A 25599-nucleotide genomic window follows, 5' to 3' on the forward strand; every position below is an offset into this window, starting at 1 on the left:
ACCATGTCTATCTTCCTATTTCTCACTGTGTCTTCATGCTTTAGCTTGCCCTGGACACACATTACTGGACGTGGATCAACCACTTTGTCATATGGGGGTCACTGCTTTTCTATGTCATCTTCTCCCTCCTGTGGGGAGGCATCATTTGGTACGGCCTGCCTAAATATACTGTACACTTACGTTCACAAAATCAAATATATTTCAATCTAACGGGATTCATCTGCTGTCTTTCTGTTCTTTATAGGCCTTTCCTGAACTATCAGAGGATGTACTATGTGTTCATGCAGATGTTGTCCAGCGGTCCTGCATGGCTCAGTATAATTCTGCTGATTATTGTCAGTTTGCTGCCTGATGTGGTCAAGAAAGTGCTGTGTAGAGCTCTATGGCCGACCACCACAGAGAGAATACAGGTACGACACCAGGATCTACATGTGCGTAGGATACTGCTAGTTTGCATATCAAACGTAAATATATTAGTCTATGTTTCATTGCAGTAATATACAGCTGTTATATATATATATATTATATACCATGATTATTAGTTTGGGTAGATGCCATGTTTAATGAAATCAAAGTTGTGAGGGATGGAAATAATTTTTTTTGTTTATTGTTAAAAGTCCTGTAATTTCCACAACCTATGTTTGCTGGACAGTTTGTCAAGTCAAGTCATCTTTATTTATATAGCGCTTTTATACAATACAGATTGTTTCAAAGCAGCTTTACAGTGATTACAGGAAATTATCATCAGTTAATCCATTTTGTAGTTTGTCGCTGAATTTATTTTTTGAACTCTTTCCCCGCCATTGATGGAAATTTCCTTCATTTGTGAGACTGCTTCCCCGCCATTGACGAAATGTTCGGGTTTTCCGTGTTTTTACTGTTATATGGTAGGGGGCGCTATTAGGCATCTTCTGAAAGAGTACTGAATCTCCGGATCAAAACACAGGTGAAGAAGACGCAAAAACAAGCGATATCATATGTAATCATATTCATATGTAAAATAACGCTATCATTAAACGGCATATAAATCAAAACCGCCTAATGTTAGCGAATGACGTGTCGACCCAGGAATAGCTATAGGACTGTGCAAGCATTAGCGGTGTTGATGGACTCGATTTACTCCATCGTTCTGAATCTGATCAAGACGAAGTCTTTGACAAAAACACGATTTTCTCAGTTTTTTGCTCAAAATGTTGCTTTTTTATGGAACTTACATTCAAGTGTAAATAAAAAAATTATGTATGAAGATTGAATAATAGGTTTTTTTTTTTTTAAAGCTGTTTTTTTTTTTTTTTTTTTTTTGCTATATTGCATGTTCAGATATTCATACAACAAAATATTCCGGGCGGCCATGAAATTTTTGGGAAAATGATCAAAAACGCTGGCGGTGGCTGGCAACTTTTTTCAAAAAAGCTGATTTCACTATCCATAACAGCTTTGTTTTCATTCGCATCAACTTCAAAATCTACAAAAACAGTGTCTACCCCAACTAAGAGTCATTTCTTCTGCAATGATACAGCTATTTAAGAAAAATATTTGTTATTTTCAACCAAATGATTGTTGACCTGAACCAGCTCAATAGTGCTACAGTTTGTGATAATGGCTAATAACTGGTCTTCAGATTTACACTTGCGTCGGACTGCTTCCCAGTGTGCTTGATGTAAGTGAATTCTGGATGCAGTTCACGATTCTCTTCTTTACGTTGGATGACTCTTTAAGCCATTCAATGGTGTTATTGGGTCTGTCTGTGTATTTTACTGTGTTGGCACACATAGTATGTCAGCATACTATGTTGAGAAATTTCAGAAGGAAATTTAGTGTGTGTGTGTGTGTGATAAACTGCCTTACCGCTGGTTTAACCCATGTGATGTTTTTCCTCTCACTCACCTTCCCTATTAAACTCTAGAATTTTCCAGTGCGCTAATGTTACTGGCACATTAACGTCAACATGAACCGTTCATAATGTGACACGTTTCTAAGTTCAATAGGATAATCAACAAAAAAAAATATATAAACAAGATTTTATCCTTAGGGAAATGATCAGGAGAGGTAGGTGCTATATAAAAAATAAGAAGAGTTGGTGACACTGATAAGAATGTGTATTAAGAAAGTAAATATGGTCCGTTTTGATTTCATGTTGACTTTAGGATCATTTCAATTCAAAAATGTATATTTTTAATAGTTTTAGTTAACAATATCAAAACTGGTTAATAAGTTGAACCTTATTGTAAAGTTTTACTAATAATTCTGCAAGAAAAGAAAAGTGAAACATGCACTTGTTGCTGAAGTTCCTTTATTAATCTCTGAGGATCGGTCCGGTTGTTAACCTCTCTAAACCCTTTCTGTTTTTATTCCTCTTCCATCTCTCTTTCTCTCTCTGATTGCTTGACCTCCCCCCCCCTCCCCTGTGTGTTTAACCCTTGGCCTGTGACCTGTGGTAACGGCAGACCAAGCGTCAGTGTCTCACTGCTGAGCAGTCCACCATCTTTATGCTCTCCCAGACCTCCAGCAGTGTCAGTTTCTGAACTGAGGCGGAGGTGAACCTACACACCGTCTCTGCATGTGCGTGTGTGTATCAGTGAGTGAAGACCAGTATGACAGGACCTCCTGAACATTACTGAGGATCACAAGCAACCCAACATGCCAATAGTTACAGTTCACTGTGGTGTCTCCGTTTATGTTCCAAGCCTTATATTCCGTCACTCTGCATGAAACGTGCACGTGTATGTTTGCGTATGTGTATTTTACGTTGCAGATCTGAAGTTGTTTAATGGAAATGCATTTTTCTGCTGCTGTACTTTCAGTTCCAGCAAGATACTTCAGTGTCAAAACAAATATTCTGCACATGGGTCTGTTATGCCACATTTGAGTCTGTTTGTGTGTGTGTGTGATGTTTCACAGAGAATGAGGGCTGACAGGATCTTTGAAAGGGTTGAGACAAACATTCATGATTCACTGCTAGATGGGGTTCAGAGCACCACTGAGGCCTAGCAACTCTATGGTAAAGAGAATGTGAAGTTGAAGACTAAAGCCAGAAAGAACTAATCCACACTCGACTCGAGTGGAGCTCTAGAGTTCTCAGATGAAAGTGTGCGGTTCTAGAATCAATCTGAGAATTCTAGAATCCTCCGGTGAAAGCTCTCCGGATTAAAACGCCTTTGCTGCACCTGTGTGGGTCTGTTGTTTGGTGTGAAACCTACAGACTGGTTTGGTTTGGTTTGGTTTGGTTTGAAAGCTTCAGAGTGAAGGTATTGGGTTGTGGTTTGGGGTGTGCGGTACTGTATATGCCGCTAACAGGACAATACGGGCTCTGACACGTACACAAATACACACAGCAGACTTGACATACAGTTTAACATCTAACACTCTGGCTTGCATGTGTATTTTTACTTGTCTATTGAAAATATTATTTGCATATATTTCTAAATGTCCATTCCTAGAACATGCTTATGATCATTTCTGTTACTGTTTTTGTAGAACCACAAACTCAAAACAAAGAAACAATATTTTGCTTAAAGAACATAAAGCCTGTTTTGGGACCGTTGAGGTTTTTAACATTCTGTAATGATCCAATATAAATAAATAAAAGATATTACAGTAATTTTTTCAGTACATTTTTCACAGTATTACAGTAATGAGAACTGTAATGAATGACCTTGTTAAAAAAAAAGTAGTAAACTGTTATGATGCATTACGGTAATTAATAATTACAGTAATGATGCATTACGATAATGAATAATTTTAAACATTAAATGTTTTTTGGGGGGTTTGTTCTTCAAAAAACATGTAATTATAAAAAAAAATGTTAAAATATATTAAAATAGAAACAATTATTTTAAATTGTAATAATATGTAATAGTATTACTGTTTTTACAGTATTATACAGTAACTGCTTTGGTGAGCAAAAGAGACTTCTTTCAAAAACAATATACCGTTACTGTAAATACATTTAATTTTAAAACAAAACTTATTTTTCTTTTGATTTTGGGGTGAATTGTAACATTTCACCCTCCTTTTAAGAAAAAAACACTAATTTTTCACTGGCCTTAGCTTTTTTCCCCAGCAGTTTATCTTACAACATCCCCTCAATCGATCAGTTCTGCATGTTCTAGGACTGGACTTGTGCATGTGGTAAACATCCGATATGCGATCTTGTATAATATTTTGTTCTTTTTTTTTGCACTGCTTCTTACTGGGGCTTTGGATTTGTGTTGTTTCAGCTTGTGATGTGACCAATGCCTGCTTTACATGCATGTATATGATGCAATCTGCTAATTCACTCTCTTTCTCTCTGTTCCCTCGTTCTTTTCTCCCAGGATGCTGATAAGTTGTATAAGGGCCACCTGTCCGAGTTCACCCCCCTGTCCTCCCTCCATGCTCCACCTGCGCGGAAACATGACAGACGGGGCAACGAAAGCCAGAACCACACCCACCGCAGGTCTGACTCCTCCCCTCCCAAAAAACTCATGTGTACCTACTGGGGCGGCAGGCCTGACTACTGCACCTTCAGCTCCTTTCTCCGAATAGGAGAGAACCCAAGATTCTCTGGGGCAGCTTACGCCTACAGCACACCGGGTCCAGAGACGTCCGTATGATAGTCTCTCTAAAATAAATAGTCTGGTTATCTAATCCAATTCGGCCTCGCTCATCCCACGGTCAAGATTGGGACGCTATTGGGAGACCAACCTTGACTTGTCACCCTTTATCTGAAGCAAAAGCACTGAAATTGGCTCTTGCGGTGAACGCTATTGGGCGGAAGTGATGCTGTGTGTTAGTTTTGGAGCTGGAGGAAGGCCGAACAGAATTGGCCGCACCATCTGCGAGTGTCGCGTACTGCGCACAGTGGCCTTGGGACCGATTTACCTTGATTTTTTTGTGTGTGTACGTGAGAGCGTGTTTCCTTTACACTGTGGGTTTACGTGTTCGCTCACCTACCCTTGTGATCCTTCATGTGAAAAATTACTTGAAAACAACACTGGGCAGTAGTAGCACAAATCTTTCCATCTCAAACGCAACCACTGAATATGATTGTGGATGACAGTTAAAATGGCCTCGGATGCTCTAAAAACTGACTGTCCTGTTTCTTCTTCTTCTTTTCTTTGTTCTCTGTCGTCTCCCCTTCCCTTTTTTTATCCCGTGCTCCTTCTCTTTTCTTGTCCTACTTTTTTATAGAACAAACTGGTGTTGCTTTTGTGCAAACCTGTTATCGAGGAACACTCCGTAGACTGCGATTTGTCTTTGTCCGATTGCATTGTAAGTGGCTGAATTTGGCCATTTCTGCTGCTGCACTGTACTAGAGTGAACTAGGTGTGTGTGTGTGTGTGTGTGTGTGTGTGTGTGTGTAGGCCTTTGTTAGAACAACCATGAAAAGACAAATTGTAACTGGACTGTCATTATGTTTCACCCTTTACCTTTCAAAAAGGTGGAAATCCACTCGCATTCTACTCTTCCAAAGTTTTTAAAACCATTGACGTTGTGTCATCATGACAACCAGTTACTCTGTCCTAGATGCTTGACCATTTGCTTTCAAATTCTCTAGCTCCGTATAATCAGTCCTTTAGTTGTTGTTGTTTTTTTGAGTAGAACCAGATATACAACTCTAAAGGCTACGCTAGGCATCTTAGCTTAACTGTTCTGCCTTAATGTTAATGTTTCCCATCTTTTACACCACAGTTTGGAACCAAAGGTTGTGAAATACGGAGTATATAAATGTGTGTTAGTTGCCTTATGCTTAAAGAGAAAAGGAGGGAAGGTGTTTGATGGCATTCCCAAGAATCCCACCACACTGCCTTAAGTTGACACTGCACCAGCTGAGGATGGAGAGCGATAAATGTAGTATTCGACATCTTCCAGTGCCACCAACACACAGCCCAGGGCTCCTGAGGGGAAGAAAACCAATGAAATGTAACATTTCTGTTGACGTAGACGTCTTTGTGCGTTCACAAAAAGTGCGAAAGACCTTTTTTGTCTGTATTTTTTATGATTGTAACCTCCATTTTGACTGTTCCCTAAGCCTTTTGTCTGTATTAATGGAACTGTTGGAGCCCTGTGCTGGGTTGCTATCATTTTCTTTGTTGCACATTACTGATTTATGATTCTCTGATATAAATAAGTCAGATGTAATTAGCATGTGCTACTGTTCACAAACAGCTCATTAAACTAACAGTCCAATCAAGGTCAGCATGACAGATGGCCTACCTTGGGGACTATATTCAGAGAAATGGCTCCTTTCTAGTGTGCAGGACGAGCCGTTTTAAATGAATCCCAGGAAATGTGCCTCACACCTGACATTATCATACAAATCTTGTGAAGTGCGTTCAGTTCCATCTCCGTCGAGTCTGGGAATTCAGATTGCCATTGATTTGAGTTGAATTGGAATTCAGTTTGAATGCAATTCGGATTAAATTCCAGTTACATTGTAACACGAATGAGATGGATATGGAACTAAAAAAATCACCGTATTTGGTCATCAAAGCCTCTTTCCCTGCTGTCCTTCACATTCCATGCTTGTTTTTCTTGTTTTGTTTTTTGCTTGCGTTGATTCTCGAATGTAGTTTTGCTTTCCTGGAGCATCATCTCTTCATCTCGACTTCTTTCCTGGAGTTTCCTTCTCTCACCCTGTCACTGTTCTCATGACGAGGCCAGTCGCCCATTTCACCATTTTAACCATCATCCATTAAAGAGAGAAAAAGTAGGTGATGTCAAAGACCATCAAGGTCACTGTTTTGATGGTTACTCCAAGCTTCTTGTGAGTATAGGTGCCTTCTGGTGCTTTTTAACCTCAATGTACAGTCATGCGTTGCACACACGTGTGTTTTAATTGCCCGTCAGTTGGCCTGCAACAGAGAATGTCAGATTAAAGAATTGCATTATGAGTATAGCTAGTGTGTTAAAGGGTTATTTTTGAACAAAATCTTTGGGTTAATGTTGACGAATAGTAACAGAATGTCCTTTTTCACGCACACATTATATCTAAATATAGACTATATACAGTATATTGATGAGTACATTGATGTCGAGGTTTACAAAGGCTGAGTGGATGAATGAGTGCATAACAAAATGGTCTAATATGTCAACTGAATAACTTTGTTTCTGGTCCAAATTTGTATGAATGTAAAATCTGTCTAAAGTCAAACACTGTCTATTTTATTGATTATCGAAGTCTGAACTTTGCACGCCGAAGTGATGGACCAACCACTGAGCTTTATCAAGCATTTATGAGTCGTATTCTTATTTATATAAACCACTTTTATAACTTCTGTTCAAACCTCCAGTCCAGTCCAAGTGATGCACATCTATGATACCAAGTGCTAATCAATGCTGGCGAATCTGAAACTAAACAAGAATGTGCTATGATTTGAAGTAGCCAAGACTAGTATAATAATAGGGGTAAATTAATGCATTTCATGTTTTTTTAACTGTATTTTTATTTCGCATTTCTCTGTATTTCCTATTTTGTTCACTATTACACTATATCTGGCTTCCTGAATGTAAGAAAAAAGCCGCGAATGTGCGCTAAACAAAAATCGCGATAGCCGCGAATGACGACTACAAACTACCACAGCTGGTTCCAGAACAAAAGTCCCTTCACAAATGTGTTTTCTTCTTGTTTCTGACATACTGTTGTTTTGAATCAGAACGATTTCTTGTAATATAAGAATAATTTGATCACTGAACGCTGTCTGCCTCAGGGGTGCGTTCAGGCACTGGCGAACACTGTATTCTGTCTGTCTAAAAAAGGCTATATGAAATAGGTATTTTGTATATCGTGAGAAAAAAAAAACAGTCTTTTGCTACTTTTGTATCTAGAGGATGAAGAGAACTTCTTGGAATGTTCTAAGAGTTAGAATGTTACTGTTCCGTTTAAAAAAACCAAATGTGTAAGGTCATGGGAGAAATCAACTTCAGTAAAGATGAAAGTTTGAAAAAATAGCTTTAACAGTTTGTCGTTGTTTTTATTTTATTTGATTTTTTATAGATGATTTTAAATCTGTTTGAGGTAGTTTTTAAGATTATGTGCATGGTCATTGCTCACTCTGACTCTAGGAAGATGAAATCCACTCACTGTTTTTAAAGCAGGTGTGACCAAATATTTGATTAGATGTCTATGATATAACTGAAGGCTTCATCTGTGCCAGCCTATTCAGATTAACAAAATATCTATTGCTTTTTGTTTTATCTGCACAAAGCGTGATGTTGCTCATAAATTGATTATATATATATATATATATGTATACTACTGTACACTTTACAGCATATACAGTATGTAGTAATATTCATGTACAGTTTGGGCTCATTTTGTATAAAGTTTTTAAAAGATTGATATCTGTAGATATGTGGATTTTTGCCAGTTTTTTCTGTAGCTATTAACAGCAAGAACATGTACATTTGCTTGTAATAAAGAAAGAGATTTAAATGTTTGAAAGCCTTGTGCCTTTTATCTTTCCTTAAGACAGAAGAGATTGTTGGCTAATAAAATATCACCGCAACTAGTTTTGTACCTCACATTTCTTCTGGTGAAACCTCACCCGATGTGTAGTTATATATTACGACCACGAGGTGGCAGCAAATACATATACAAATACATATAACATTTTGAGGCTGCTTCAACAATTCACCTCTGCTACTCTAAATACAACAGGACCTTACTGATGATTACTATTAAATATAAGACCTAAAAATAACATAGAAAACTATAATAATCGGTGATTAATGCGTCCACCTCCAAACATTTAATCGTTTACATAAAAAATTGAATTATTAAATCCAAGAGAATTATATAAGGTCTTATAAATCTATAAGGTCTTAAAATAAAATTATAGAGAGACCCTTCATTCATCATTTGACATAACTTTGACATAAAGAGCCTATTTTCCAAAATCATGACCTCACATTAAGTGTGCAGAATCGTGACAAACTTTGGCAGGGGGGAAATTAACATGCCTAAGACTTTTGCATAGTACTATATATATATATATATATATATATATATATATATATATATATATATATATATATATATATATATATATTGGTCTATCTTCAGAGGATTTGTTAGAATGTTACCTTGCCAACAGTAACAAATCCTGTGAAGATAGTTATATACATTAGCTATAGACAATTTGCATTAAGCCCATTTTACTATGAGCTTTTGTAGGATGTTGAAACGTAAAGTCTAAATGAGGCCATAATGATAATGTGTTAATGTATATTCATTGTGATATTAAATGTATAGTCCTTACAGACTGTATACCTCCTTGAATTTATAATGATGTTGAATTTGGAACACAATTCTACATGAACTGGCCAGTGTTTGTCATAAACGTAAATCACTTTATATTAATTACTTTATGGAAGTTATAATAGTATTAACTCTTGTGTAAAAGTAATCTTACACTTGCAATCATGCTACAGTATAGGTTACCTGCAGAGGTGGACACTATTCCTTACTTGAGTGAAAGGAGATACTACTGGTCAAATATTACTCCGTTAAGTAAAAGTTGTAAAGACCTATTTTTACTTAAGTAAAAGTACAGAAGTACTTGTTTTTAAAATTACTTAAGTATAAAAAGTAAATGTCAATGCATTGTTTTATTATTATTACATTGTCAATACTTACAGTACCTTATGCCTCTGAATCTATGCCTGCCTATACCCTCATATCAATATCACATTTATTTCTAGAACAGTTCCAGTAGTGGGATTGAATGTGAGATTGAATAAGTGCACTCAATAACGTCCACAATGGTTTCGGACACCCAAATGGCTGTTCCCTCAAATAGTACCCTATTTAAGTCTTTTGGCTTTTAATATGAATATGATAGCCTTACTGTTATCTATAAATCAGGTTCTGACATCAATCCGACTTTATTTTCCAACCAAAATGCAACCCCTGACTGACAACTTTCTACTCAAGGACAGAAATGTAGTGGAGTAAAAAATACGATATTTGTCTTTCAAATGTAGTGAAGTTAAAGTAAAAAGTTGAGTCATGTGATGTTGCTTAAATATAGACCCAAAAGCTTGAAAGCTTTGTTGAAGACCAGGTTATGATAATACGATTGATGTTAAAGGGATAGTTCACCCAAAAAAGAAAATTCTGTCATTATTTACCATCTTTTTGTTGAAATCTGAGAGATTTCTGTCCCTCCATTGACAGCTACACAACTACCACTTTGACTCTTCAAAAAGTTCATAAAGAGATCGTGAAACGAATCCATATGAATCGAGCGGTTTAGTCCAAAAAATGTTTAAGAGACTTGATTGCTTTATATGATGAACAGATTGAATTTAGGCTTTTTTTTCACATATAAACATCATTTGTGGTAAATGGAAGCTCTTTATGAATTTTTTGAGTGTCAGTTGCGTATGTTAATGGAGGGACAGAATGATGAATAATAAATGAATATTTTTTGGGTGAACTAACCCTTTAACTGTTGTATATTATGCTGATGTTTCCAGTCAACACTCAACAGGTCAGTGTTAAAATATTATAATTGACCATTTCATTAAATTAAAATGAATCAGGATAAATAAGGACTGTGGTGCACATGCACTGCTGGAGGTGTCTTGAAGTTGTAATCCTCTAAGTCTTCATTTAAAATGTTTAATGGAGTGTATGTTTATGTGTTCTTAGATATGTGTGTGTGGCCATGCTCACTGACTTGTGAAATCGCTCTATTAGATGTGAAATTGCTGTTATTTGCTAATATTATTTATGAGTCATTGAACTTTTCGCACTCTCTCTGGCAGTGGTTTGGTTCATTATTGATTTAAAATGTCTTTCAATGGTCCAGAACACACTGAGGTGCTGCTGAAGACCTCTTACTTGATTTGAGTTGGATGACACACACTTCTGTTTGATTTGTGTGGGGATCACTGTGGCTCCTGGAAGGGAATTATGGTATGTTTACAAACTTTTTTTATCCATTTTATCGTGAATGGATTTTAAACAAAGCTCTTTCTCAGCTGATTTACAATCCCCATTCTGTGGACAAAACCACCCTCATATTTATACTGTGTGTATATGCAAAATATGTGTCATATGTGGAATAAGGCCATTATAATTTACACACTAAGAATGTTTTAAATGCAAAGGAAGCCAAGAACTGTGTATTCTTCATACCCATTAAAAATGTCACGTTACAGGCCCGTTCCTCTCACCCCATCTTCACCTCCATGGCAGAACGCATGTCAAACGACAGTGAAGATTCTGACCTTGCCGTCGCCGCCGCAACCTCACGACTGCCTCCAGCACTGACCTTGAGCAATGAATGCAGAAGCGAAAGCGAGGGAAAATAAGAGAAAGGGCGAGTGAGTCGTCAAACTGTCCCCTCTTAACCTCTTATTATAAAAGAACAAATTGCGCTGGAATTTCATTTGATAGTGTCCTTAGACGAATCATGGCATGAACCACTCTGCGATCTACAGAAACGGCTGATAACTTTGAAGGTTCAGTAAGTCAGTTTAGGCAAAAACAAAATCTATCTATCATTTTGCATGCTTGGGGTTATTTGATGTTGGTTGACATATTTTAGTTTAAAACATAAATCCCATTATGTTTAAAAATATAAATCCCACTGAGAAAACGGTTTTGGTTTTTTTTAATCCACTGCGAGACGAATAACGACAAGTAACGTGTTACGTAAACAGATTACTTTTTTCAAGTAACTAATAAAGTAGTGCGTTACTTTTACCTTTACAGTAAAATATCTGAGTTAAATTTTCAAATACGTAACGCAAGTTGCTTTGTTTTCCTATTTATTGACTGTAACTTCTATCCCCATGTTGAGAGAAATCGGGAGTAAGTGCAGAAGTGTTGTGGGCACTTTGAAAAGTAGCCTACATGATGCTTATTGTATAGTTCTAGACTAAATGCGAGCAGGCATGTAATCATTAAACTGTGAAATCCAAAAACTCAGAGTATTACATATAGCCTAACATTATAATTAAATATGTTAAATAACACAAATATACTTTATGTATTTAATCTCACTTTAACCATTGTGTTGGCAGCTGACATTCAATGATCCAATACAACCATACAAATATGTATGACTTTAGATAAACTTCACGTTAGTGTTTCATTTTTTTTGTTTTTCCTATTCTTCTGCACTGCAATCCAGAAATGCAGCACCGCTGAAGGTTTGTTTGCGCTGCGCCCTCTACTGTACAGGAATGCATTTGCACTTCCATCAGCATGAGGCCTATTCTTTTCACTTTTGGTGTGAAAGAGCCTTTACATTTGCTTAAAATAGATTTTTTTGTTATGAAAAAACAATTAAGCAAACAGCCCAGGTAAGAAAAAGCAATGTAAAAGTATTGTATCACAATTCTTTCCATAAAAAGTAACTAAGTAATGCAATTAGTTACTTTTAAGGGTGTATAATGCAATATTGTAACACATTACTTTTAAAAGTAACTTTCCCCAACCCTGTTCTGACCTACATCTAAATTTCATATACATGTAAATATTTATGCTAATTTATGCTAATGCTAAAAAAAATGGCCATTGTTTATTCCCTAAATTTTTGAGTGTACAAACATGGTGATTTATAAATGTAATAAAAACAAAATTTTGAAAGTTTGTGATATTTTTTTCAGTATATCTTTAATGTTGATCATTCATGATTAAATCCAGCCTATGTAATTCTAAAGACAAGCAGTTAGAACTGCACCTCGGTCATCTAAAGACATGAAAAAAAAATGACATGCAATATTTATTTATGCTAAATACAGCATCATTTGTTGCGTCTTGGCCTCTATAGAGCCCTGGTCTAAAGAGTGTCCGTGAGGTTCTCCTCTGATGAAGAGAGACATTCAGGTTTTGCTCTAAATTATATCAGAGGATTACAGACATCACTTTCAAAAGCAAGGATGGATCAAGTTGAAAGCCATCTTGATTTGAAAGCCACTATTTGCCTAAGCAGACTTTAGAAGATTGAAAATCAAAAGAAGAATATGCTTTATTATATTGATCATATTAAAGGGCCAAAACAAGTGTTTTTAAAGACCAATATAGAAAATGAAATCCATCCAGCAGAGGATATTACAAATAAAAGAACAAGTCTCTGTGCTAAAACAGGTTTCCGGCTCTTTTAATTGGCACAGATGCTGTATGACATTTTCAAACTATATGATTGAATTTTTATTAATAAAATAGATTTCTTTTTGACAGATGCATAATTTAAAGCAGTTGGTTTTATCAATAACAATCTGTGTTGACAGTCTCTAAATATGCACCTGTGAGAGACATATGAGCTATGTGCATTATAACACATAATTACCTATTATTGATCTTACAAATGATTGAACTAACAGGCGGTTTCTCTTTCAGTCAAAACATTTCTTTTCAAGCATTGCCAGTGGAGGACGCTCTGCTACTGACAACCAGCGTATTGTGTTAGATATGAACCAAAAGATGAGAGACCTTTGTTTGTTGTGATTCTGAAATTATTATTTTGCAATGAAGATAAATGCTGATTGTTCATAGTATTGCTTGCCACTTTTAGAATGCAAGCACACAGGGACAGGCTGTTGTTGAAACTAATATCAGGCCTATAGTTTTTTTTTCTTTTTTTTTCTCTTTAATCTTTTATCTAACTGTCATCACGTCTGAATAGCCTATAGTGTGTTTTTGAATTGATTACATAGAAGATGATGGACACATTTCTCTTGCATAGAGGATATATACCTATTCTTTGTAATAAAATAATTGGGTAACACTTTACAATAAGGTTTGTTGGTTAACATTAGCTAACTACCTTAGTTAACTAAGAATGAACGGTACTTCTTCAGCATTTATTAATCTTAGTTCATATTCATTTCAGCATTTCCTAATACGTTATTAAAATCAAAGGTTGTATTTGTTAACATTAGTTAATGCACTGTGAACTAACATGAACAAACAACGAACTCTGTATTTTTACTAACTAACATTATTAACAAAGATTAGGCCTACTGTAACAAATATATTGCTCATTGTTCATGTTAGTAAATACATTAACTAATGTTAATGAACCTTATTGTAAAGTGTTACCAATAATTGAATGCAAAAAATTCTTAGATCATCAAAATTACCAGTTGTGTTTGTTGTGAGCATAAACCAGTCCTCTAATTACTGATAGAAAGGGCTTCCGAAATGTTGCACCTTCGATTTTAGCATTTACGCCTAATATGAGTGAAACAACGTCCAATTGAAATTCATTAATAACGATCATTCGGTGAAGTAGCAGCTAATTAACATCCCCGATGATAAACACGGGAACAATACCCTAATCAGCGACCGGTCTGAATGTGACTACCCACGGAGCTCCGCATGGTCCGCGCGCAGCAGGCCCGCTGGGCCGTGTGTGTCTGGGGAAACACGGCGAGCCTAATTACACGGAGAAGAAATCCTTCACCCGCCCGAGCGAGCCATTGTACGGTGTCGCTTTTCTTCCCGTCAGTCTTTCAGCAAGGGGCTAGATTGGCGCTGGCCCCGGGGTTTGTGGGAACCGGGACAGCCCTTTCACGCAAGCCCTCCTCAGGTCGACATTATTACACGGCCAATTAAGCCAGTTCAACGGGCTCGAACTTGAGCAAACAGCAGGGGCGATTGTTTTCCGCAGCCCTCCCCAGCTAGCCTGGCTAATTACTCCTGGACTGCACCTAACCAGGACACAGGAGGGGTCTGACCACCTAATTATAACCTCAACCTCTTTAAAAGAAGTTCAAACGAAAGGTTGGTGGGGTCTTAAAACTATATTGTTTTTACTTTACAGTTAGGCCTAGGCCTATTAGCCTACATAAGCTTGTGTGTGGTCCTAGTAAACCCTACATTATAGGGACCAAATGTCCCCACAAATAGTAATACCAATAATTTTTGACCTTGTGGGTGTTTTGGGTGTATTATATCATGAGAAAAACAGCTTATAAATCAAATAGAATCATGTTTTTTATTGAAAATGTAAAAATGCAGAAAGTTTTGTGTGATGGGTAGGTTTAGGAGTAACGTTAGGTTAGGGGAGAATATACAGTTTGTACAGCATAACAATCATTTTGTCTATGGAAAGTCCCCATAAAACATGGAATCCCAAGTGTGTGTGTGTGTGTGTGTGTGTACCACCATATTTTGTGGACAAATTAGTTCCCAGAAGTGAGCTAAACCTGACAGAATCTCTCAAATCCTCCTTTTGGGGATGTCTTAATTTATACAAACTGTGTAAAAAATAAAGTGTGTGTGTGTATTTTTCTTTATTTTTCAATGTGTTTTTATTTCACATCTGTAAATTCGCAAAAACATAACCATATTTCAGATCTTCAAAATAGATGCTGGGATGTACAATGATAAAACACAAGCACTGTCATTATATGTCTCTTATCCAATGATTAGTCAATTTTATTAGCTGTTTTTCCTCAATTAAAATGTATTGACTGATTTTATCAACTAAAATATGATGAGCAGAAGCGATGTTTACTTCTGTTTTCTGATCAAATAAAGGTTTCCATTACAAACAGGCCCTGAGGTGACCAACTTAAAACAGGTGACTCGTTTTTGCGAGGAAAACAAACACAAGAGGGGGATTTGTGCTGGAGGCAGCTGTGGATCCTGCACGCTCAGCTGGTGCTGCACAAAGAAACAGGTGACGGGGTAGAGATGTTTGCCCTGCGAGGGTGCCGCCACGTGCTGCTTTTCCCTGGAACCAGCCCTCTCGGTAAAATCCGCACCTGGCCTGGTGGTCTTGGCAACATCGGTCAACCTCTAGCAGATGTTCGTCTCTCTTTTGTCGCTGACTTCGCGGTGGCTGCTCCACAAGACAAAACTGCGGTGAGAGGTGTTCCTGCCACAGAACGCTAATCAAAAGATGACTAACATTCTTCCCCCTTTACCCCACACTTCCAGAGAGCGTGAGAGGCCACTTTCAGAGTGGGGAGCTTGGATGGGTAATTGTCCATGATTAGCAATTTTAATTACCAGGTGCTCGGGGTCCCGTCTGAGAGAGTGTAAACAGGATAGCACTCACAGCTCCTTGAACATCCCACATGACCATCCATTGCTCTGTGTGTGTGTGTGTGTGTGTGTGTGTTGACTTGAGAGACAAATTCCCATTTATAGGGACTGTAAAGTTCCATTTTAGGCCGTGACCCCTTTGGTTCTTTTCATTTTTGTTTACTGTCCTAGAGCTTATTGTTAGTGTCATTGCACTGAAAAGCTAACTGGTGCTTGCAAACTTTTCAGAAAAAAAGACAGCCATGAGCACAATCCAAGGAAATTGAGATTTTTGCTTTAAAGCGGCTCTATTCCTTTCCAGGTCTGTTAACCTTGCAAATTCTGCCGTTTGTTTTTTGATTGAATGACACAAGGATGTCTTCTCAGTAAAAGACTTGTTTTCATAATAGAGAAAATGGGTGACAGTTTTTTTGTTCAAGAATATCTTGCTTTTGAATCAAAAGAGCGAAGATTGCACAAGGCTGAGGTGCCTCTTTAAGTGAAAAGAAGTACCGTCTCACACCGTCATTCGCATATCTAATACGACATACATAAAGAAATGTGAGTGTGTGTGTATTGACCCCATCAACTTTAGAGCGGGAGCATAGCCTTGAGCGCCATTCAGACCAAGGTACGGTATGGTACAATACACAGACAGCATGTACCAGATGTGGTCCGGATCTGGGCTGATACTATATTGCTGTCTGGGTATCGACCTGATACAATTAGCAAACGCTCATCAAAGATAAACTCAATTTATCAACAGAATATGTAGAATTAATGTATTTTAGCTCTGCTGCCTGAGATCACACATAGGTCAAAGCCTCTCCTTTTCTCATCGACGTCTCTCTGATCTCAATGTCCCACATAATAAGAACTGTTCTGAAGGTCCTGAGAGAGTCTTTTGTATTGCAGTCCAGTGAATACAGGTGTTTAAGATGAAGAGAAGAATGTAAGAGGAACATTGGAGGATTTTGCTGGAAACCAGTGTCCTTGCATTATATTGTGATTGTAACATGCGTTATCTCTGTAGGTGCAAGAGGGAAAAATAGCTCATGTGTTATTGAGTATAACTGTGTGTTTGTGTGTGCAGGATCATCTTGTGAGTCCCTCTGCTGCAGCGATCATACGTGATGAAGCTTTACTCGGTCACCTGATCCGGGATGAAAGTTGCCCTTTGGCTGTGTGACAGACAAGAAGAAAGGGACACTCACGCTAGTCTTATGGTAGGCTATAGTGAATTAACTGAACAATAGAGGTCAAATTAAAGGCTTTTACTGCATGAGTCACTGATACACACACACACACCTGCATCAGTTCACATACAACAGGGAAAGCATGCATGCATTTCTTCTACATCATATACAGTAGAGTACTAATGATGGACTGATATATTGGAAATAAGACACTCTTTTTTGAGATTATCACCCACTTGATTAACAGATTTGGTAGAAATCATTCAATTAAATTTAAATTATGTCTTGTGAATACAAAATTGCCTTTGAATTTTAAGTAATTTAGATTTTAAAAGATTTTTTGAGACCCAATTGCTGGGATTAAATTGTATCATGTACACTATGGTTTTTTTAAGTACGTTTTTTTAAATCTTCTGTAAGTTTTTTAAAAAAAAACAATATTCAGCAAGGATGCATTAAATAGATCCGAAATTACTTTAAATACATTTATAATGTTACAAAAGGTTTCCATTTCAAATAAAAACTGTGTTTGAACATTCTATTCATCAAAGAATCCTTGAAAAATTACAGAAATCTTAATTTCCAGTTTCTGCATAAACTATTAAGCAGCTTTTCAACATTGATAATGATAAGAAATATTGCTCACACTTTAGTTTGGGGAACACATATTCACTATTAACTATGACTTTTGCCTCAACTAACTCATAATTTACTAACTATATATAGTTAGTAAGGTAGTTATTAGGTTTAGGTATTGGTTAATATATAGAGATGTAGAATATGGTCATACAGAATAAGGCATTAATATGTGCTTTACAAGTACTAATAAACAGCCAATATGCTAGTAATATGGAAGCTAATAAGCAACTAGTTAATAGTGAGGATTGGTCCCCGAACTAAAGCATTACCGAAATGTGTCTTGAGCAGCAAATCATCATGTTAGAATGATTTCTGAAGGATCATGTGACACTGAAGACTGGAGTAATGATGCTGAAAACTCATCTTTGCCATCACAGGAATAATTGTAAAATATATTAAAATAGAAAACAGTTACAGTAGGTTACAGTATAGTACACTATTTTACTGTATTTGTGATCAAATAAATGCAACTTTGGTGGCAATAACTTACGAGTGTACGGTACAGTGATCACCTCCTATGATGTTGATCACTCGTTGAAGTAGTTTTGTTTTCTTAATTTGTATGAACATTTGGAGAATAGTTTTTTTGAGAGACATGTTACCAGTGGCCTAAGATGGTTTGACTGAGCCCAGTTTTGTGTCTAAATGGCTTTTTGGGTTGTGTCAGTGCCTATGGCGTGTCAGGCTAGGGCCCATGCTGATTGCTAATGGCCTAATCCATATCACATTACAAACAGGATGATTAAGTGCTGTCTCACAGTAGGATTATCATGGGATTATTATGGGATCAGTGATATCTCTGATCTGTGAGACACTCTCTCTCGTCAAGTACCCTCCCTGAGGTACATCATATCGCATCATACACATCGACTCAAGAGACTTCAATCCGGTGACCTGCAGACAGAACATTCCCATTGCTGTCGTAATTGAAACTGGCAATTGTGATTTATGGAGTATTGCAGGATGTCGGTGACATTGTAAGACATGTTTGAAATCATTAGTGATTTTTGAGGATTTATAAAAAGAAATACACGTTTAGAGACAAAAAAAAAAAATCATCCAGCATTTTAAATTTGTCAACCCGTCAACACAGTAGAATTGTAAAACAGTGGCTCTCTTGGTTGCATTTTCTCATTATTGCCTCCCGTAAAGGTTTTATCGGTTTCATCAGAAGGCAGGTTAACGTGAGACGGTTGATGTTTGACTTCAGTAAATGCTGAAGGACGCTTGGTGCCGTGCAGATACGTAGATCCCAAACCAACCAGAACATGATCCCGGGAACCCCTCCTGTTCTCATGTTGGATTGGTTTACAGATGATTGACATCTTTTGGCAGGCTCCCAAGATCTTGGGGATTCTGGGATGGTTTGGCTAGTGACTTGTCGCACATCCCTGGTATATGTGATGTTTTTATTTGTTTGTACCAACAGTTAGTATCACCTGTCACTGTGGAGCTGCGGTCCGCTCAGCTGCTTCGCTGAACACAATAGATTACGAGGAAGTTGACTGACAGGTTTTGCAAAGTATAGCTTTTAATGTGTGCTTGTACTACAGTACAGATGCGTTGTTGGATTTGCATCAAGACTTTTATTGCAATTAACTTGATTATATATATATATATATATATATATATATATATATATATATATATATATATATATATATATATATACACACACATATACACTCACCTAAAGGATTATTAGGAACACCTGTTCAATTTCTCATTAATGCAATTATCTAATCAACCAATCACATGGCAGTTGCTTCAATGCATTTAGGGGTGTGGTCCTGGTCAAGACAATCTGCTGAACTCCAAACTGAATGTCAGAATGGGAAAGAAAGGTGATTTAAGCAATTTTGAGCGTGGCATGGTTGTTGGTGCCAGACGGGCCGGTCTGAGTATTTCACAATCTGCTCAGTTACTGGGATTTTCACGCACAACCATTTCTAGGGTTTACAAAGAATGGTGTGAAAAGGGAAAAACATCCAGTATGCGGCAGTCCTGTGGGCGAAAATGCCTTGTTGATGCTAGAGGTCAGAGGAGAATGGGCCGACTGATTCAAGCTGATAGAAGAGCAACTTTGACTGAAATAACCACTCATTACAACCGAGGTATGCAGCAAAGCATTTGTGAAGCCACAACGCACAACCTTGAGGCGGATGGGCTACAACAGCAGAAGACCCCACCAGGTACCACTCATCTCCACTACAAATAGGTTCACGAGTTCACATCTACATATAATTATTACGGTAAAGGTTATGCGTATTTGGCGTGCTGTCCGGGTGGAGGGCTCCGAGCTCGGAATTTCTGCCCGAACCCAGAGTACTCCCCCCGTTGGTAAGAGCAGATGGAACTAGAAGTGAGGAGATGGAACTAAAAGTGAGGAGATGGGGTGGAGGTGGGATGCTGAATAAACTGTCAAGGAACAGAGGTGGGTTCTGCTGTTATTTATATTGTCCTGAGTTGATTCTCCACTTGTGCTAATTGGGTTAATTATCTGCACCTGCTCCTCCCGAACCTTGTTAATAAAACATCATAAAAAGAGGCTACAATTTGCATGAGCTCACCAAAATTGGACAGTTGAAGACTGGAAAAATGTTGCCTGGTCTGATGAGTCTCGATTTCTGTTGAGACATTCAGATGGTAGAGTCAGAATTTGGCGTAAACAGAATGAGAACATGGATCCATCATGCCTTGTTACCACTGTGCAGGCTGGTGGTGGTGGTGTAATGGTGTGGGGGATGTTTTCTTGGCACACTTTAGGCCCCTTAGTGCCAATTGGGCATCGTTTAAATGCCACGGCCTACCTGAGCATTGTTTCTGACCATGTCCATCCCTTTATGACCACCATGTACCCATCCTCTGATGGCTACTTCCAGCAGGATAATGCACCATGACACAAAGCTCGAATCATTTCAAATTGGTTTCTTGAACATGACAATGAGTTCACTGTACTAAAATGGCCCCCACAGTCACCAGATCTCAACCCAATAGAGCATCTTTGGGATGTGGTGGAACAGGAGCTTCGTGCCCTGGATGTGCATCCCACAAATCTCCATCAACTGCAAGATGCTATCCTATCAATATGGGCCAACATTTCTAAAGAATGCTTTCAGCACCTTGTTGAATCAATGCCACGTAGAATTAAGGCAGTTCTGAAGGCGAAAGGGGGTCAAACACAGTATTAGTATGGTGTTCCTAATAATCCTTTAGGTGAGTGTATACACTACCAGTCAAAAGTTTTGGATCGGTAAGATTTTTTTATGTTTTTAAAAGAAGTCTTCTGCTCACCAAGGCTGCATTTATTTGATAAAAAAAAAAAAAAAGTAATATTGTGAAATATTATGACAATTAAAATAGCTGTTTTCTATGTGAATATATTGTAAACTGTAGTTTATTCCTGTGATCAAAGTTGAATTTTCAGCATCATTAATCCAGTCTTCAGTGTCACATGATCCTTCAGAAATCATTCTAATATGCAGATTTGATGCTCAAAAAACATTCTTTATTATTAATGTTTGATTCTTTGATTAATAGAAAGTGTAAAAGAACAGCATTTATTTGAACAGCATTTATTGGAAATAGAATCTTTTGTAACATTATAAATGTCTTTACTGTCACTTTTTATCCTTGATGAATAAAAGTATTGATTTATTTTATTCATCAGCATATTAGAATGATTTCTGAAGGATCATGTGACACTGAAGACTGGAGTAATGATGCTGAAAATTCAGCTTTGATCACAGGAATAAATTACACTTGACTATATATTTACATAGAAAACAGCTGTTTTAAATTGTAATAATATTTCATAATATTACTGGGGGGGTTTTATCAAATAAATGAAGCCTTGGTGAGCAGAAGAGACTTCTTTTAAAAACATTAAAAATCTTACCGGCCCGAAACTTTTGACTGATAGTGTATAAAAAAACGAATTATGTTACTAGAAATAAACAAGAAAATAAGTATTTCTGAGCTGGTTGATATTCATAAAAAGCCTTCTAGAAAATATAGGAGCACACACAGACTCATGGTGTATTTTTAGGTTCCAGATCAAGGGCCTCTCCACTCAAAAGGGGGCACTGTTACTGCATTACAGATCACAAATGAACAGCACTACTATACACTTTCATGTAATACAAATGTTTTTTAATACCAGGCCAATCACTCTAGCCATTGAAATATGATTCCACAGTAGCCATTAGGACTGCTCGTCCAATTTTAGACTGTTATTATTTTAGCCATGCTGAAAAATACAAAGTGAAGAGAGTAATATTTCATTTAGCACTTCTCAGGTAAAGGCTGTGCACTATGCTAGTGAACAAAAAAAAAGTGAATACTGTAGTAACATGATCAGCTCCATTTTCAGATAGACCTGAAAACAACTGAAAAGTACATAATGAAAGCTGGCTTTAAAATATATAGTGCTGCTTATATATTGAAAATGTTTAAAGTCACATGTTTTCCTTAGCAGAACTGATATTTTCTTTTTCTTTTAATTGGTGAGTTGGACCAAATAGTTTTGATTTATTAAACAATTTTTGCATTATTTGGAAATAAATGATTACTTATATTCAGCAAGGACACATTGAATTGATTAAAAGTGACAGTAAATCTGTACTTTTGTTAGTAATTCTGTTTTGGTAATTTTCTATTCATTAAACAGTCAAAACAAAAATATTAAGCAGCAGTTTTCAACATTGAAATGTTTCAGGACCTGCAAATCATCATATAAGGATGATTTCTGAAGGATCATGTGACACTGAAGACTGGAGTAATGATGCTGAAAATTCAGCTTTGTATCATATCAAATAAATTACAATAGGAAACAGTAATTGTAAGTTATTGTGTATTTCACAATATTACTGTTTTTACAGTATGTTTAATCAAGTAGAGAGCGAGAGAGAGAGAGAGAGCGCAGACAAAAGAAATGTAGATGTATAAAAACAGGAAAGAAAGGGGTAAGAAAGAGAAAAAAGCTGCCAAGAAACCAGCTTTATTGCACAATTGTTAGTCTCCTCCTGATGTTTCTTGCAGTGCATCCTGGGTCGCTGCACCCTGCATATCAGCGCTTTCCTGCATATTCCTGTTCACCTGACATTAGGCCCCGGCTCAGTCCCAAAAGCTGCCTGCACCCTGCTGGGTTCACACCATTAGATACTCCCTATACACACTTTGTCTGTCATACTAAAAGCCAAGCCTGGGGAGCAAGAAGAGGTTAAAAGGTACGAAATGAGCCTCAGCCGTAAAGAGCAGGTGATTTAGGAAGCTGATTGCTCTGATCTGATTGGGCGGGTGGTTGAATTGAGGTATCTCTCATCTCACTGTACAGTATATATGGTTGGACTGGATGATGAGGGTCAGGTCATTGTCTTTACTTTAAATTTAAGTCATTATGAGTCCATTTAGATGTTTCCTATTGTTATGGAGGTAATTACGTACCTGACTGCTTACAAGTAAAGGGAAAAAGAAGAAGCCCATCAATGTCTAAAACCTTGTGTGTGGTTCAGGTATACCCTACGTTATGGGGACAAGATGGCAATATCCAAAATCCTTGTCCTTGTAGGGACACTTTTTGGTCCCCATGAGGAAAAGTGATGTTATAAATAGTTATAGTGATGTTTTTTTGAAAATGTAAAAATGCAGAAAGTTTTCTGTGATGGGTAGGGTTAGGGGATAGAATATACAGTTTGTACCATATAACATTTTTGGAAAGTCCCCATATAACATGAAAACCCATTGTGTGTGTGTGTGTGTGTGTGTGTGTGTGTGTGTGTGTAAGAGAGAGAGAGAAATAAATGTAGGGAAATGTCCTGCTTTCTTTATACTAATGGACATTCACACCTAAGACCAAAAATGTTTTTAGGTGAGCATTCTTCAAGGCAAAAGGCGTTTACATGACTCGGAAAACTAAAAACGGAAAACAATTTATGAGTTTTGGCAGTTCATTTACACGACAACAGCGTTTTGGGGGCCTGAAAATGCTAACTTTTGACAACAAAAGGGCAAGTTTTTTTAAAACGATACTTTTATCGTCTCCATGAAAACTACTAAGTTGGATCCATGTGAAGGAGGATCGCTTTGACAACGTTGTCGTTTGTACGCGAAACTTCTCAAAAATGTGAAGGAAAAACTTTTCTGTTTTTAGTACATCATTGTCATGTAAACGTACCCTCATTTAATTTATTCCTGTGATTAAAGCTGAATTTTTAGCATCATTACTCCAGTCTTCAGTGTCACATGATCCTTCAGAAATCAGTCTAATATGATGATTTGATGCTCAAGAAACCTTTATTATTATCACGAATGTTAGAAACTATTGTTCTGGATTTTTTGATGACATTTTCAAAAGACCTGCATATTTTCAAAAGTGAAATCTTTTGTATCATTATAAATATCTTTACTTTTGAGCCACTGAATGTTTCCTTGCTGAATAAGAGTATTCTTTTTTTTTTTTTTTTAAATGACCTCAAACTTTTGATTGGTATGTCAAGCATGATTTTAAAAATAAAATTGAACTCAATTGGAGAATATTGTAGGTTTTTTACATCTATGCAATTTTGTAGACACTTGCAAGTGACTTGCATTGCGTATACATTTAATCAGTTGGTGCATGCCTTGGCATTGCTAATGATGTACATGAACTGTGAAGAAAGTGGTCCTGTTTCTATGGAGTTGCTATGGTATCTGGAGTGTTTTTGTGTGTTTCTATGTGGTTGTTTGGGAGTGGAGCCCTATTTGATACTCTGGTCCCTAGAAATGGCATGGATCCTTCCTTCATAGCAAATCTACAGGCAGTTTTTCTCTTGTTTCGGACATTGCCAGGTGAAAATTGCCCGGTCACTTGGAACAGTAATAGCGTATCTCTCCTCAGCAAGCCACACAAAGTGAGATGTCATTCATTTTCACACCACAAACGGTACAGGACGAGTTACATGGTGAAGTTGTTCCTTTCTAAACATAGCTGAGCAATAGAAGTGTTGATGATAGCCTAACTACAACATTAGATTCCTCCAGCTCACGCAGTACAGCACCCGGTGAATCATACGGGTGATAGAGAGGTCAGGGGCGGATGGAGATAGAGGAATGTGTGTGGTGGATCTCGCACAAAGACAACTACTGCTTTCCCTGTAAAACAGCCATGTGAAATGGTTTCACAGCCAGCCAAACTCCCTGAATCCTCTTCTGTGGAGAGACGCCAAAAGCACAGAAGAGAGAATAAGGGAAGCCAAGAAGAAGAGAGAGAGACAGAGAGAGCTGAAAGAGAGAGATAGAGACAGGTGAGGAGTGATGAGTGTGTGTGTGTGTGTGTGTGTGTGTGTGTGTGTGTGTGTGGTTTCTAAATTGTATTACTGTATTATTCACTTTCAAAGCTCAAGAAGCTTAATGGAGTTCTCAGTTATACTTTTTAGATATAATTTTTGTCTAAATTTAGATAGTAAAAAAAGATTTTGAGAGCTCTTCTGAAAATTTAGACGAGACAAGTGGGATTGCTGAAAGACAGATGGTGCCAGTCTCCATTTGCTCTGTATAATCTAACCCTGTAAAGCCTGACATACAAGTCAGAAAATTCTGTTCTTTTAAATGCAGTTTTTTGAACCTTTATACTTTTTTTAAGTTTGCATATGTGTTCAAATCAGGCTTTTATGGCTCATAGTTTGCTAGGCTGCATCCAAAATCTTAAAAATGCTGCCTTCGGAGGATGCACTTAAGGTAGGAAGGCATCAAGGCACGTCCGAATCCAACGTTAGCTTCACTTCATGTCTCTAGAGATACCTTCATCTGATGTAT

General features: G+C 37.3%; 1 protein-coding gene and 1 long non-coding RNA gene across 8 annotated transcripts in view; one reads left to right on the forward strand and one right to left on the reverse strand.

The window, feature by feature from the left end:
• atp11a (ATPase phospholipid transporting 11A) overlaps positions 1 to 8414 on the forward strand; it is a 74428-nt gene extending 66014 nt beyond the window's left edge. For 2 of the 7 annotated variants that reach the window (XM_079850731.1, XM_079850732.1), the window contains 4 exons: positions 45 to 148; positions 245 to 410; positions 2448 to 2537; positions 4317 to 4392. In XM_079850731.1, the coding sequence (XP_079706857.1) occupies positions 45 to 148; positions 245 to 410; positions 2448 to 2525 (348 nt within the window). In that variant the 3' untranslated portion in view covers positions 2526 to 2537; positions 4317 to 4392. Of the gene's footprint in view, positions 1 to 44; positions 149 to 244; positions 411 to 2447; positions 2538 to 2901; positions 3002 to 4316 lie in introns of all 7 variants that reach the window. The other 5 variants (XM_079850726.1, XM_079850727.1, XM_079850729.1 and 2 more) reach the window with 4 other exon arrangements.
• Positions 6270 to 25599, reverse strand: part of LOC307146632 — a 108406-nt gene continuing 89076 nt past the window's right edge. Inside the window, exons 3-4 of the long non-coding RNA XR_013819136.1 lie at positions 11126 to 11261; positions 6270 to 6836 (exon numbers count right to left, since the gene is read on the reverse strand). This is a non-coding gene — a long non-coding RNA (uncharacterized lncRNA). The remainder of the gene's footprint in view (positions 6837 to 11125; positions 11262 to 25599) is intronic.

The sequence above is a fragment of the Squalius cephalus genome (assembly GCF_949319135.1).
Source record: "Squalius cephalus genome assembly, chromosome: 2".
NCBI lineage: Eukaryota > Metazoa > Chordata > Actinopteri > Cypriniformes > Leuciscidae > Squalius > Squalius cephalus.